Source organism: Stegostoma tigrinum, chromosome 22, assembly GCF_030684315.1.
Source record: "Stegostoma tigrinum isolate sSteTig4 chromosome 22, sSteTig4.hap1, whole genome shotgun sequence".
NCBI lineage: Eukaryota > Metazoa > Chordata > Chondrichthyes > Orectolobiformes > Stegostomatidae > Stegostoma > Stegostoma tigrinum.
In genome coordinates this window covers 3,337,165-3,351,763 of record NC_081375.1, presented here as the reverse complement: position 1 = coordinate 3,351,763, position 14,599 = coordinate 3,337,165, and the positions used below count along the sequence as shown (strand labels likewise).

General features: G+C 54.4%; 1 protein-coding gene across 3 annotated transcripts in view; it reads right to left on the bottom strand.

Moving 5' to 3' along the window:
- trim25 (tripartite motif containing 25) overlaps window positions 1-5,722 on the bottom strand; it is a 34,544-nt gene extending 28,822 nt beyond the window's left edge. For all 3 annotated transcript variants that reach the window (XM_059653572.1, XM_059653574.1, XM_059653573.1), the window contains exon 1: window positions 4,995-5,722. In XM_059653572.1, coding sequence (XP_059509555.1) covers window positions 4,995-5,600 — 606 coding nt within the window. In that variant the 5' untranslated portion in view covers window positions 5,601-5,722. The remainder of the gene's footprint in view (window positions 1-4,994) is intronic.
- Between the last annotated feature and the right edge of the window lie 8,877 nt (window positions 5,723-14,599).

Below are 14,599 nucleotides of genomic sequence, written 5' to 3'. Positions count from 1 at the left end.
GTGTTAGGATCCCAGTATTCACAAATACACACTATTGATTTAGATGTGCATAATATCTCCAAGTTTGTAGATGGCATGAGGTCAGGTGGGAGAGTGAGGTGTGAGGAGGATGAAAGATCTTTCAGTGTGATTTTGACAGGTGAATGCACAAGTGTATGGCAGGTGGGATGCTGTGAGGTTATCCACTTTGGGAACAAAAACAGGAAGGCAGAACACCTGAACGGCTATAAAATGAGACAGGAATATGCAAAAAGATCTGGTGCCCTCATGAACCAATCACAGATGGGTAAACAGGTAGTCAAGGAAAATAATATGCTGGCCTTCATAGCAAGGATTCAAGTACACAACTACCCCATAATCATAAATCACCCTCACCCTGCCCCAACCACATCTGTTCCCTTACCCCCCCTCCCTCCTGCCCCTGCCCTCACCTACAGGCTCTCTCCCCGTGTATCTGGAGTATTGACAGCAGTTTTGGTCCCCGTATCTGAAGGAGGACGTGCTAGTATTGGACGGAGTCCAGAAGGGGGTTTACAAGAATGGTCCCCAGGAAGAAGGGCTCATTACGAGCAGTTGTTGATGACTCTGGGTCTGTAATTGACAGAGTTTAGAAACATGAAGGGGATCTGACTGAAACTTACAGAATGCTGACAGGCCAGATAAAATGGACATGGAAATGACATTCTATTCGATAGCAGAGACTAGGGCCTGAGGGTACAGCCCCACTTTCCCCACTGAACTCCCTTCAATGATCTGTCCTCAACTTTCCGACCATATCTGTCCCTCCAACGCATTTCCAACTGCCCCTGTTCCCAACCACTCCTGTCACCCGGACCTCTACACCCTCTCATCCCACCTTCACAGCCTGCCAAATTTCCCTTGTTTTATCCTGCTCTGCCTGTCTTCCTGCCTCTTCCTGTTTTGCCCCACAGCCTTCAAGCCATTTCCCCCCGGCTACACTCCCACCCAGTCTCCTTGCTTACACTACTTCTCCCTGTTACATACAGTCCCCTTGTCAAACCAACCTCTCAGCCTCTTGTGATCAGAGATAATGGGAAACTGCCTCACCAAACTCACAGACAAGGGACCTTTACGTTGCTGGCCCCACCCCGCCCGCGACCCCACAGTCCCCCTTGTTCGCCCCCCCCCCCCGCGACCCCACAGTCCCCCTTGTTCGCCCCCCCCCCCCCGCGAACCCACAGTCCCCCTCGTTCGTCCCCCCTCACCCCACAGTCCCCCTTGTTCGCCGCCCCCCCCGCGACCCCACAGTCCCCCTCGTTCGTCCCCCCTCACCCCACAGTCCCCCTCGTTCGTCCCCCCTCACCCCACAGTCCTCCTCGTTCGTCCCCCCTCACCCCACAGTCCCCCTTGTTCGCCCCCCACCGCGACCCCACAGTCCCCCTTGTTCGTCCCCCCTCACCCCACAGTCCTCCTCGTTCGTCCCCCCTCACCCCACAGTCCCCCTTGTTCGCCCCCCCCCGCGACCCCACAGTCCCCCTCGTTCGTCCCCCCTCACCCCACAGTCCTCCTCGTTCGTCCCCCCTCACCCCACAGTCCTCCTCGTTCGTCCCCCCTCACCCCACAGTCCTCCTCGTTCGTCCCCCCTCACCCCACAGTCCTCCTCGTTCGTCCCCCCTCACCCCACAGTCCCCCTTGTTCGCCCCCCCCCGCGACCCCACAGTCCCCCTTGTTCGTCCCCCCTCACCCCACAGTCCTCCTCGTTCGTCCCCCCTCACCCCACAGTCCCCCTTGTTCGCCCCCCCCGCGACCCCACAGTCCCCCTTGTTCGTCCCCCCTCACCCCACAGTCCTCCTCGTTCGTCCCCCCTCACCCCACAGTCCCCCTCGTTCGCCCCCCCCCGCGACCCCACAGTCCCCCTCGTTCGTCCCCCCTCACCCCACAGTCCTCCTCGTTCGTCCCCCCTCACCCCACAGTCCCCCTCGTTCGCCCCCCCCGCGACCCCACAGTCCCCCTCGTTCGTCCCCCCTCACCCCACAGTCCCCCTCGTTCGTCCCCCCTCACCCCACAGTCCTCCTCGTTCGTCCCCCCTCACCCCACAGTCCTCCTCGTTCGTCCCCTCTCACCCCACAGTCCTCCTCGTTCGTCCCCCCTCACCCCACAGTGCACCTCGTTCGTCCCCCCTCAACCCACAGTCCCCCTCGTTCGCCCCCCCCGCGACCCCACAGTCCCCCTCGTTCGTCCCCCCTCACCCCACAGTCCTCCTCGTTCGTCCCCCCTCACCCCACAGTCCCTCTCGTTCGCCCCCCCCGCGACCCCACAGTCCTCATCGTTCGTCCCCCCTCACCCCACAGTCCCCCTCGTTCGCCCCCCCCGCGACCCCACAGTCCCCCTCGTTCGTCCCCCCTCACCCCACAGTCCTCCTCGTTCGTCCCCCCTCACCCCACAGTCCCCCTCGTTCGTCTCCCCTCACCCCACAGTCCCCCTCGTTCGCCCCCCCCCGCGACCCCACAGTCCCCCTCGTTCGCCCCCCCCCCCCGCGACCCCACAGTCCCCCTCGTTCGCCCCCCCCCCCCGCGACCCCACAGTCCCCCTCGTTCGCCCCCCCCGCGACCCCACAGTCCCCCTCGTTCGCCCCCCCCTCACTCCACAGTCCCCCTCGTTCGCCCCCCCCTCACCCCACAGTCCCCCTTGTTCGCCCCCCCCCGCGACCCCACAGTCCCCCTTGTTCGTCCCCCCTCACCCCACAGTCCTCCTCGTTCGTCCCCCCTCACCCCACAGTCCCCCTTGTTCGCCCCCCGCCCCGCGACCCCACAGTCCCCCTTGTTCGTCTCCCCTCACCCCACAGTCCTCCTCGTTCGTCCCCCCTCACCCCACAGTCCCCCTCGTTCGCCCCCCCCGCGACCCCACAGTCCCCCTCGTTCGCCCCCCCCGCGACCCCACAGTCCCCCTCGTTCGCCCCCCCCCCCGCGACCCCACAGTCCCCCTCGTTCGCCCCCCCCCTCACTCCACAGTCCCCCTCGTTCGCCCCCCCCTCACCCCACAGTCCCCCTCGTTCGCCCCCCCCGCGACCCCACAGTCCCCCTTGTTCGTCCCCCCTCACCCCACAGTCCTCCTCGTTCGTCCCCCCTCACCCCACAGTCCCCCTTGTTCGCCCCCCGCCCCGCGACCCCACAGTCCCCCTCGTTCGCCCCCCCTCACTCCACAGTCCCCCTCGTTCGCCCCCCCTCACTCCACAGTCCCCCTCGTTCGCCCCCCCTCACTCCACAGTCCCCCTCGTTCGCCCCCCCTCACTCCACAGTCCCCCTCGTTCGCCCCCCCCCGCGACCCCACAGTCCCCCTTGTTCGTCCCCCCTCACCCCACAGTCCTCCTCGTTCGTCCCCCCTCACCCCACAGTCCTCCTCGTTCGTCCCCCCTCACCCCACAGTCCCCCTCGTTCGCCCCCCGCCCCGCGACCCCACAGTCCCCCTCGTTCGTCCCCCCTCATCCCACAGTCCTCCTCGTTCGTCCCCCCTCACCCCACAGTCCCCCTCGTTCGTCCCCCCTCACCCCACAGTCCTCCTCGTTCGTCCCCCCTCACCCCACAGTCCTCCTCGTTCGTCCCCCCTCACCCCACAGTCCTCCTCGTTCGTCCCCCCTCACCCCACAGTCCCCCTCGTTCGTCCCCCCTCACCCCACAGTCCCCCTCGTTCGTCCCCCGCCCCGCGACCCCACAGTCCCCCTCGTTCGTCCCCCCTCACCCCACAGTCCCCCTCGTTCGCCCCCCCTCACTCCACAGTCCCCCTCGTTCGCCCCCCCTCACTCCACAGTCCCCCTCGTTCGCCCCCCCTCACCCCACAGTCCCCCTCGTTCGCCCCCCGCCCCGCGACCCCACAGTCCCCCTCGTTCGCCCCCCCTCACCCCACAGTCCCCCTCGTTCGCCCCCCGCCCCGCCACCCCACAGTCCCCCTCGTTCGCCCCCCGCCCCGCCACCCCACAGTCCCCCTCGTTCGCCCCCCGCCCCGCCACCCCACAGTCCCCCTCGTTCGCCCCCCGCCCCGCCACCCCACAGTCCCCCTCGTTCGCGCCCCGCCACCCCACAGTCCCCCTCGTTCGCCCCCCGCCACCCCACAGTCCCCCTCGTTCGCCCCCCCTCACCCCACAGTCCCCCTCGTTCGCCCCCCCTCACCCCACAGTCCCCCTCGTTCGCCCCCCCTCACCCCACAGTCCCCCTCGTTCGCCCCCCCTCACCCCACAGTCCCCCTCGTTCGCCCCCCCTCACCCCACAGTCCCCCTCGTTCGCCCCCCCTCACCCCACAGTCCCCCTCGTTCGCCCCCCCTCACCCCACAGTCCCCCTCGTTCGCCCCCCCTCACCCCACAGTCCCCCTCGTTCGCCCCCCCTCACCCCACAGTCCCCCTCGTTCGCCCCCCCTCACCCCACAGTCCCCCTCGTTCGCCCCCCCTCACCCCACAGTCCCCCTCGTTCGCCCCCCCTCACCCCACAGTCCCCCTCGTTCGCCCCCCCTCACCCCACAGTCCCCCTCGTTCGCCCCCCCTCACCCCACAGTCCCCCTCGTTCGCCCCCCCTCACCCCACAGTCCCCCTCGTTCGCCCCCCCTCACCCCACAGTCCCCCTCGTTCGCCCCCCCTCACCCCACAGTCCCCCTCGTTCGCCCCCCCCTCACTCCACAGTCCCCCTCGTTCGCCCCCCCTCACTCCACAGTCCCCCTCGTTCGCCCCCCCCTCACTCCACAGTCCCCCTCGTTCGCCCCCCCTCACTCCACAGTCCCCCTCGTTCGCCCCCCCCTCACTCCACAGTCCCCCTCGTTCGCCCCCCCCCCCGCGACTCCACAGTCCCCCTCGTTCGCCCCCCCCTCACTCCACAGTCCCCCTCGTTCGCCCCCCCCCCCCGCGACCCCACAGTCCTCCTCGTTCGCCCCCCCCCCCCCCGCGACCCCACAGTCCCCCTTGTTCGCCCCCCCTCACCCCACAGTCCCCTTGGCCACTCCACCTCCCCAGGTGTCGCCTTGTTTAACCCCTCCCCCCCCACCCCACCTCCTGCTGCCTTCGGGCCTCCTCCATTCTCTGGGTGTCACAGCCGCGGTGATCCAGGAGGCAGGCGGCGCAGATGCAGCTGCTGTGGGGGCGACAGTAGAATTCGAGCAGGTTGCCATGGCTGGGGCAGAGGCGCTCGGCCAGGTCAGCCAGCGGGGGCTGCAGGTTGTGGGTGCGGAAGGCCGCGCTCTGTTGGTGCGGCTCCAGGTGCTCAGCGCAGAAGGAGGCCAGGCAAGTCAGGCAGCTGCGGACCGCCAAGGCCCCGGCTCCGGGAGGACACGCATCGCAGGCCACGGCAGGCGGCGGCTCGGCCTCAGCGACCTGGGTCTTGGGCTCGGCCTGGGCCCGGCTCCGCTCGAACTCCTCGACCACGGCGCACAGGACACGGTTGGGCTGCAGCTCGGGCCTCTCGGAGAAGTGACGGCGGCACTGCGGGCAGGTGAAGCCGAGGAGGTGGTGCCGGTCCCCGGCCCAGAACTGCGCCAGGCAGCTCCGGCAGAAATTGTGGCCGCACGGCGCCGTCACCGGCTCCCGGAACAGGTCCAGGCAAACGGCACACGTCAGCTCAGCCTCCAGGCGCTCCGTCTCCCCAGACACCACCGCCATCGCCGCCGCTGCGGACAACGCGGCACGAGCTCTGGGCACGTGACCCGTGGCGGGGTTTCCGCGGGCACGTGACCCGCGGCGGGTTTCCGCGGCGGCGGGCACGTGACGGCTCCGACCCCGCCCCCTGGGCGTTCCGCCCATCCTGGCCCCACCCCCTCCGTGTATCCCTTCCTGCCCGACCCCCCACCTGCACCCGCAGGAAGTGCTACAGCTCCTCCCTCACCCCCATCCCAGAAGAAGGGCTGTTGGATTTGAAACACTTTCTCTCCCAAGATGCTTCCAGATCTGCCGAATTCCTCCAGCAATATTGAGGTTTGACTGTGAGACTGCTGTGTCACTGGAGATCGCTCATGATATCTGCACCACAGTCAGTTCTAATGAAGAGTCACTGACTTTCTTCCCATAGATGCTGCCAGACTTGCTGGGTTTCGCCAGCAATTTCAGATTGCCAGCATTTGTAGTTCTTTGTTTTATTACAAGGAAACAGTTGTTTGAGGAACAAAAACAGAAGTTGCTGGAAAAGCTCAGCAGGTCTGGCAGCATCTGTGAAGGAGAAAACAGTTAACGTTTGCGGTCCAGTGACCCCTAACTCTGTTTTCTCCTTCACAGATTCTTTATCTAGGATCTATGCAATGATCAAAGATACCCCACTACTCAGTATTTTCAACAGAAGTTACTTAACAAGATGATTTGTTTCATACCGCATTAAGTACAGCTACATTCTAGTCAGGCATAAATCTTTGGATAATAAAATGTGAGGCTGGATGAACACAGCAGGCCCAGCAGCATCCCGGGAGCACAAAAGCTGACGTTTCGGGCCTAGACCCTTCATCAGAGAGGGGGATGGGGTGAGGGTTCTGGAATAAATAGGGAGAAGGGGGAGGCGGACTGAAGATGGAGAGAAAAGAAGATAGGTGGAGAGGAGAGTATAGGTGGGGAGGTAGGGAGGGGATAGGTCAGTCCAGGGAAGACGGACCGGTCAAGGAGGTGGGATGAGGTTAGTAGGTAGGAGATGGAGGTGCGGCTTGGGGTGGGAGGAAGGGATGGGTGAGAGGAAGAACAGGTTAGGGAGGCGGAGACAGGCTGGACTGGTTTTGGGATGCAGTGGGTGGAGGGGAAGAGCTGGGCTGGTTGTGTGGTGCAGTGGGGGGAGGGGATGAACTGGGCTGGTTTTGGGATGCGGTGGGGGAAGGGGAGATTTTGAAGCTGGTGAAGTCCACATTGATACCATTGGGCTGCAGGGTTCCCAAGCGGAATTTGAGTTGCTGTTCCTGCAACCTTCGGGTGGCATCATTGAGGCACTGCAGGAGGCCCATGATGGACATGTCATCTAAAGAATGGGAGGGGGAGTGGAAATGGTTTGCGACTGGGAGGTGCAGTTGTTTATTGCGAACCGAGCGGAGGTGTTCTGCGGAGCGGTCCCCAAGCCTCCGCTTGGTTTCCCCAATGTAGAGGAAGCCACACCGGGTACAGTGGATACAGTATACCACATTGGCAGATGTGCAGGTGAACCTCTGCTTAATATGGAAAGTCATCTTGGGGCCTGGGATAGGGGTGAGGGAGCAGGTGTGCGGGCAAGTGTAGCATTTCCTGCGGTTGCAGGGGAAAGTGCTGGATGTGGTGGGGTTGGAGGGCAGTGTGGAGCGAACAAGGGAGTCACGGAGAGAGTGGTCTCTCCGGAAAGCAGACAGGGGTGGGGATGGAAAAATGTCTTGGGTGGTGGGGTCGGATTGTAAATGGCGGAAGTGTCGGAGGATGATGCGTTGTATCCGGAGGTTGGTAGGGTGGTGTGTGAGAACGAGGGGGATCCTCTTTGGGCGGTTGTGGCGGGGGCGGGGTGTGAGGGATGTGTTGCAGGAAATGCGGGAGATGTGGTCAAGGGCGTTCTCGACCACTGTGGGGGGAAAGTTGCGGTCCTTAAAGAACTTGCACATCTGGGATGTGCGGGAGTGGAATGCCTCATCGTGGGAGCAGATGCGGCGGAGGCGGAGGAATTGGGAATAGGGGATGGAATTTTTGCAGGAGGGTGGGTGGGAGGAGGTGTATTCTAGGTAGCTGTGGGAGTCGGTGGGCTTGAAATGGACATCGGTTACAAGCTGGTTGCCTGAGATGGAGACTGAGAGGAGCTGTGTTGTGCACCTCTGCTGTTCACCAAGGCTGGTGTAGAACTCACTGTCTCCACCTCCAGACTGTGCAACATGTTCAGAATTTTGATCTGTCTGTATAGCACACAAAGAAACACTTTTCACAGTTCTGAGGAAGGGTCACCGCACCCAAAATATTAGGTCTGACATTTTCTTCACAGATGCTGCCAGACCGGCTGAGCTTTTCCAGAAACTTCTGTTTTTGTTCCTGCTTTTCGCCGTCTCATGTGACAACAATAAACCAAACACAAACATTAACTCAGAGATAATGGGAACTGCAGATGCTGGAGAATCCAAGATAACCAAGTGTGAGGCTGGATGAACACAGCAGGCCAAGTGGCATCTCAGGAGCACAAAAGCTGACGTTTCAGGCCTAGACCCTTCATCAGAGAGGGGGATGGGGAGAGGGTTCTGGAATAAATAGGGAGAGAGGGGGAGGCGGACCGAAGATGGAGAGAAAAGAAGATAGGTGGAGAGGAGAGTATAGGTAGGGAGGGGATAGGTCAGTCCAGGGAAGACGGACAGGTCAAGGCGGTGGGATGAGGTTAGTAGGTAGGAAATGGAGGTGCGGCTTGAGGTGGGAGGAAGGGATAGGTGAGAGGAAGAACAGGTTAGGGAGGCGGGGACACCCTCTCCCCATCCCCCTCTCTGATGAAGGGTCTCGGCCCGAAACATCAGCTTTTGTGCTCCTGAGATGCTGCTTGGCCTGCTGTGTTCATCCAGCTCCACACTTGGTTATCTTACAAACATTAATTCATTTGGTACACATGGCAGCAAACAAAATCAGTTCGCACCAAAATTCATTCTCAGTGCAGAATACATTAAAAAAAAATTAATCTTGCTTGGCTCCTGGAGCTCCTCAGGTGATTTGTGATCAGCGTGAGCTCACTAAGTGACCAATTACTGGCACCACCCAAAAAATTACACAATGCATGTATTAGGAGATGAACTCCTGAACATCAGCTGGTATTTTGTTATGAAAGCAGGTGGAGATTATGACACATTACTGTGGTTTACTCTGAATCATTGTTACGTCAATTCAGCCCCTTGGACCTGCGCATCTTTCAATATATTCATGGCTGATCTCATGTCAGCTTCAGCTCCACTGCTCCTGATAACCCTTAACCTATTATTAATTAAAAATCTGTGTATTTGCTCCTTAAATTTATTCAAAATCTAAAATTATCAACAATAATTTTTCTGCTGACACACCATCCCTGTACGCTGGAACAGACTTATTGCAGTCGTTTCTAATTAATCAGTTTTATCAAGGTAGGATCAAAGCAGTTTGTTTCTCTAAACTGTAGACCTGTAACTGTTGATTGAGGCCTTCACAAATTTTGTAAAATACCACTTTTTTTAAACATAATTTGTGGAACTGCATCTGGTCTACTTCTGTCAAAAAACTAATTTCTTGTCCAATGTTGAGCTTCTGGTAGAGTTGGTCATTGCCCATGATAATGCTAACTACTCTTCACTGTAACTTGAAAATGACCAATTCCTTGAAATCTTAATTGAGCCTCTAGCACCTGCACACTCCAAACAACAATGTCTGTTGTGGTATTTTGCATCCAGATTTACTGATCTATTGCTTTGGACACCTTAAACCAGCAGATTGGCATCAAAACACATTGGAAAGGTGGCACATAAATTGATAGCACAGGTCAAGTCCATTTTGGCCTTGGGTAAACCGTAATACACTGACTGACCATTGGGTCCCTGGTGAACCACAAGGAGATACCTGGCCAATGTGTCCCTCTGGAATCTCCCACCTTTTTGGACTAGGAGAACAGAATGTGGACAGTTTGCACCATCTCAAAAAAAAAGTCAAACTGTTTGCAATAAGGAGCAGACAGGACATTACAAAAATGTAGAGACGATGGGAGAAGCTGCAGAGATGATGTTTCCTCTGGAGATGACCCTGATGCTCTTCTGAGGACCCTATCACAGCCCTGGCCTACACAGGATACAAATAGAGTGTTATCGTCACTGAGCAATTTTAGGATCACAGTCTGATTAGTCTTCTCGCTATTGCCAATAAATGAATCAAATCACTCCATATTCACGCTCACTAGAACAATTAGTTGAATATTTCAAGATAAATTCCACCTTGCTCCAAGAATGATCCTCACAGCACCAGGGACCCGGGTTCGATTCCAGCCTCGGGCGACTGCCCGTGTGCAGTTTGCACATTCTCCCCGTGTCTGCGTGGGTTTCCTCCGGTCGCTCCGGTTTCCTCCAACAATCCAAAGATGTGCAGGCTAGGTGGATTGGCCATGCTAAATTGCCCGTAGGGTTCAGGGGTGTGTGGGTTACAGAGGAGTGGGTCTGGATGTGATGCTTCAAGGGGCGGTGTGGATTTGTTGGGCTGAAGGGCCTGTTTCCACACTGTAGGGAATCTAATCTAATCTAAATGACACATGTGCAGTGTTATCAACTGTTAGTGAAAAATACTGACCATTTTCACTATCACAACTGTCTAATTATAATATAGATTTTGTAAAAGGGGCTAATGTGTCTCTTTAAAATGAACACAGAATCTTACAAAAGGCTCCGAGAAGTCATTTGACTGCTCCTGTTGATTCACTAACAAAAAAAAGCAGACAGGGGGCATGATATTTCAACAATTAAACGGAGAGTCATTTAAAATTCAGTTAACTCTTGCACAATGCAATGGGATTCTTCTGAAGGGATGAGAATTCGGAGAGAAGAGGAGACTAGAATGACACAAGGCATTCCAACATGATTTGTTTTGTGAAGCAAACATTCAAAGTTGACGTTGCAACCATTTCAGTTTGGTTATATGAGGACTATCAGATACAGGAGCTGAATTAGGCCATTTGGTGCATCGAGTCTGCTCTGCCATTCGATCATGGCTGATATCTTTCTCAATCCGATTCTCCTCCCTTCTCCTCATAACAATCAAGGACCTATCTATCTCTCTTTCTTAAATACACTCAATGAGCTGGCCGCCACAGGCTTCTGTGGCAACGAGTTTCATGGATTCACCACCCTCTGGCTGAAGAAATTCCACCTCATCTCAGTTCTAAAGGGTTGTTCCTTTACTCTAAGTCTGTGTCTTCAGGTCCTAGCCTCTCCTACAAGTGGAAACTTCTTCTCCATGTCCACTCTATCCAGGCCACTCAGTATTCTGTGAGTTTCAATCAGATTCCCCTCACTCTTCTCAACTCCATCGAGTACGGATCCAAAGTCTTCAACTGCTACTCATTTGCCAAGCCCTTCATCTCTGCGTCATTCCAGTAAAACTGCTCTGGACCCTGTCCAAGGGCTGCACCTTCCTTAGATATGGAGCCCAGAACTGCTCACAATATTCCAAATGTGGTCTACCAGAGCATTATACAACTTTAGCAGTACATCTCTGCTCTTTATTCTAGCCCTCTTGAAATGAATGCTAACATAGCATTTGCTTTCCTAACTGCCAACTGAACCTGCATGTTAACCTTAATAGAACCCTGAGCTAGGAATCCCAAGTTCCTTTGCGTTTATGAATTCCAAAGCCTTTCCCTTTTTAGTCATATGCCTCTATTCTTCCTACCAAAGTGTATAATATGACTTTCCCACATTATATTCCATCTGCCACTTCTTTGCCCACTCTCCTATCTTGTGCAAGTCCTTCTTCAGCCTCCCCGCTACCTGAACACTACCTGTCCCTTCACCTGTCTTTGAGTCATCTTCAAACTTAGCAACAATGATCTCAGTTCCTTTGTCCAGATTGTGAATGTATGATATGAATAGCTGTGGTCCCAATACTGACCCCTACTGAATTCTACTAGTCGCTGGCTACCATTCTGAAAAAGACCCCTTTATCCCCACTCTCTGACTTCTGCCAGTCAGTTAATCCTCTATCCAGGTTAATAACTTGCTCTAACACCATGGGCTGTTCGCCTATTTAGCCGCAAGGCACCTTACCAAAGGCCTTCTGGGAATCCAAACAGATCACACCCACTAGCTCTCCTTTGTCTAGCTTGCTTATTACATACTCAAAGAATTCTGATAGATTTGTCATGCATGACCATTCCTTGATGAAGTCATGTTGACTCAGCCTTAATTTACGATGAATTTTCAAGTAATCTGCAATCTCATCCTTAATAGTAGACTTTAAAATCTTACCAATGACTGAGGTCAGACAAACCAGCCTATATATTCCTGTCTTCTGCCTCCCACTCTTCTTAAACAGAGGTGTGACATTAGCCATTTGCCAGTCCTCTAGGACTCTCCCTGACTCCAGTGACTCCTGAAAGATTCCACTCCAAGTTCCTCTGCAGCCCAGATGAGATATCCTGAACCTGGGTACCAGGTATAAAATACAGCCTTCCGGACTCTCAATCCTGGCCAGAGAGGACAGTGTCTATTCCTTTGACTGTACTACCCCTGGTTACAATTACATTTCTTTTTTCTACCCCCTCTTGAATGGTGCCCTATACCACTGGGCTGTGGTCAGTTTCTTCATCCTCCCTTCAGCCCCCAATCTCATCCACACAGGGAGCAAGAATCTTAAACCTGTTAGACAAGCTCCACAGCGGAGGCTGCTTCAGCACTACCTCCTGGATCCCTCTCCCTTCCTCGCTCATAGTTACACCCTCCTGTCCCTGACCACTGACTGAATTCAGAGGTAGTTCATCTAAGGGGTGTGACTGCCTCCTGAAACACTGTGACCAGGGAACTGTCCCCCTCCCTGATATAGTGCAGCATTTGAAGCTCAGACTCCAGCTCATCAACTCTGAGCCGGAGTTCCTCAAACAACCAACACTTGCTATGGATGTAGTCACAGTGAAATACAATGGGGTCATCAGCTCCCATATCTTGCGAGAACTACATCGCACGTGGCCCTGCACCTGTATTCTATTTACTTAGTTTTTAATTTGATATTTTTAATCGTCTTTTTTTAACCTGTAAATATTTCCTCTATTTACCATCAATTTGAGCAACAGTAGATTGCCAAATTAGTAGCTTATACCAACCAATGAACTTTTGGGTTTCTTGTGATGTCACTGTTTCTTTTGTGCAGCGCTCTCAAACCTGGGTTTCAAAGTGTCTTGTTAAACAAAACCTCACACTGCACTGATTGGAATGAGGGCCAGGTTGATTCCATTAACTGTGTGATTCTTGACTGGGGCTGTTGATCTGTTGCATTGAGGGAGCCCTGGCTGACAGATGTAAACAGGGGATTCAGAAAGTCTCCTCACCCTCGGGACTGGCTGGTCAGAGTCCATGTGAGAGTTGGTGATGGGATACCTGCCTGCTTGGAGTTATTTCACAAACTATGAACCAATAAAGCAAGCAAAAGCATTTCTGTACCAAATTCCCACACTACTTCCAAATTTCCTGAACTAAACACTTACCCCAGGTCATGTCTCACTTTGAGTGTGATCTGTCTTTCTTGACCATATGCAGCTTACTCAAAACATGGTGTGAAATCCCATTTTGTTGGAACTCCCCAAGAAGAACTCAGAGACCCTGAGATTTCTCAGCCAAAAGAAACATAAGTAAGAAAGGTTTTCAGAAATCAAGCACTGTTCTGGTGCAAAGAGTCCAGACAATCTGTCAATGTCCTAACCACAAAACTAATGAAAACAAGGAACAGTCTCTCTCTAATTCTGCCCAAAGCTTGATCAACCCACAAAATCCATCTCTAGAAAAAAATCTTCTCATTTGACTACAGAAGCCATCGCCACTGCAAGAGGATTTTCAGACAGGGAATAGGCCTACCATAATTACAAACTCATTTTTCCTTCATCTTTGTCAGTATCTTCCACCCTTGCCTACTTTTACTCTATATTGTTAGCTCGCAGCTATCATTTTTTTCCTCAAATGACTTGTAGCCTTACAATTAACAAATCTTTACCTTAGTTAAGACCCTTTGCTGCTGATTGTTTTTCAGTTGAAACATTTGGAAAATTAGAAAGGGGCTATATAACTGTACAAATTTACAGGTTACAAACCAATCAGTGGGCATGCCTGGTACGGTGACATCACATTCACATCATATGAAAGACTTTACCATCTGACCATCGAGATGAATGCACTTGTTTTGTGAAGAATCACCTAAATAGTCAGCTTGAAGATGCTACCCTTGTTTCTGGACTTAATTCCTTCACTTTCATTATATGTCCACGAAGAACTCGGTCAAGATTAGTCAAAAGCCCAGATATAACTAAGATTCTGAGAGACCCTCCCTGGAGAGGATGCCGTCTTTCACTCAATGGGATATTGACATTGGAGACACCTCATTCAAAATATCGTGGAGTATTTTTTGACTGAATGTCTTGCGCTAACTGACCATCGGTAACTGACTTTCGGCCGAATCCAGAGGACTGGTGAATTTAACATTAACCTGTTCACCAGAATTTTCTTCCTTCCACCCATAAAACCTTTTTTTTCCCAAAAGTGTGTGGGTTTGTATGTGTTTTCAAAAAGGGGGATAAAGTTGTAACTAATGGTTAGATGGCAACCGTTCTGGTTTACCTATGGTTAAATAGTAATTCTTGTTAAGTACAGAAACGTGGTCTGTGTTTTCTGTTAACACAAATGTACCCACCTGGTCAACTGGGGAATTTTGCATACTTATGAAAAAATGAACTTTTGAGACAACTCTACGAATAGCAGCTTTGATTCCCAGTGTGCTACTCCATGAGACCTGATGCTTTCTGCTGTTGAGCTTATTTAGCTCAGATTGGGAAGAAGGGGTATAGGTTAGAGCCTTTTGCTTTAATGTGCTTCGCTGGTTTCTCATTAACGTTATTTGTTGACTGATTATTTCCAGGAAATGCTGGCCGCGTGTCCCACTAACCCTGGAGATGAACGGATGCAATGACTGATGGTAATTTTCCAAAA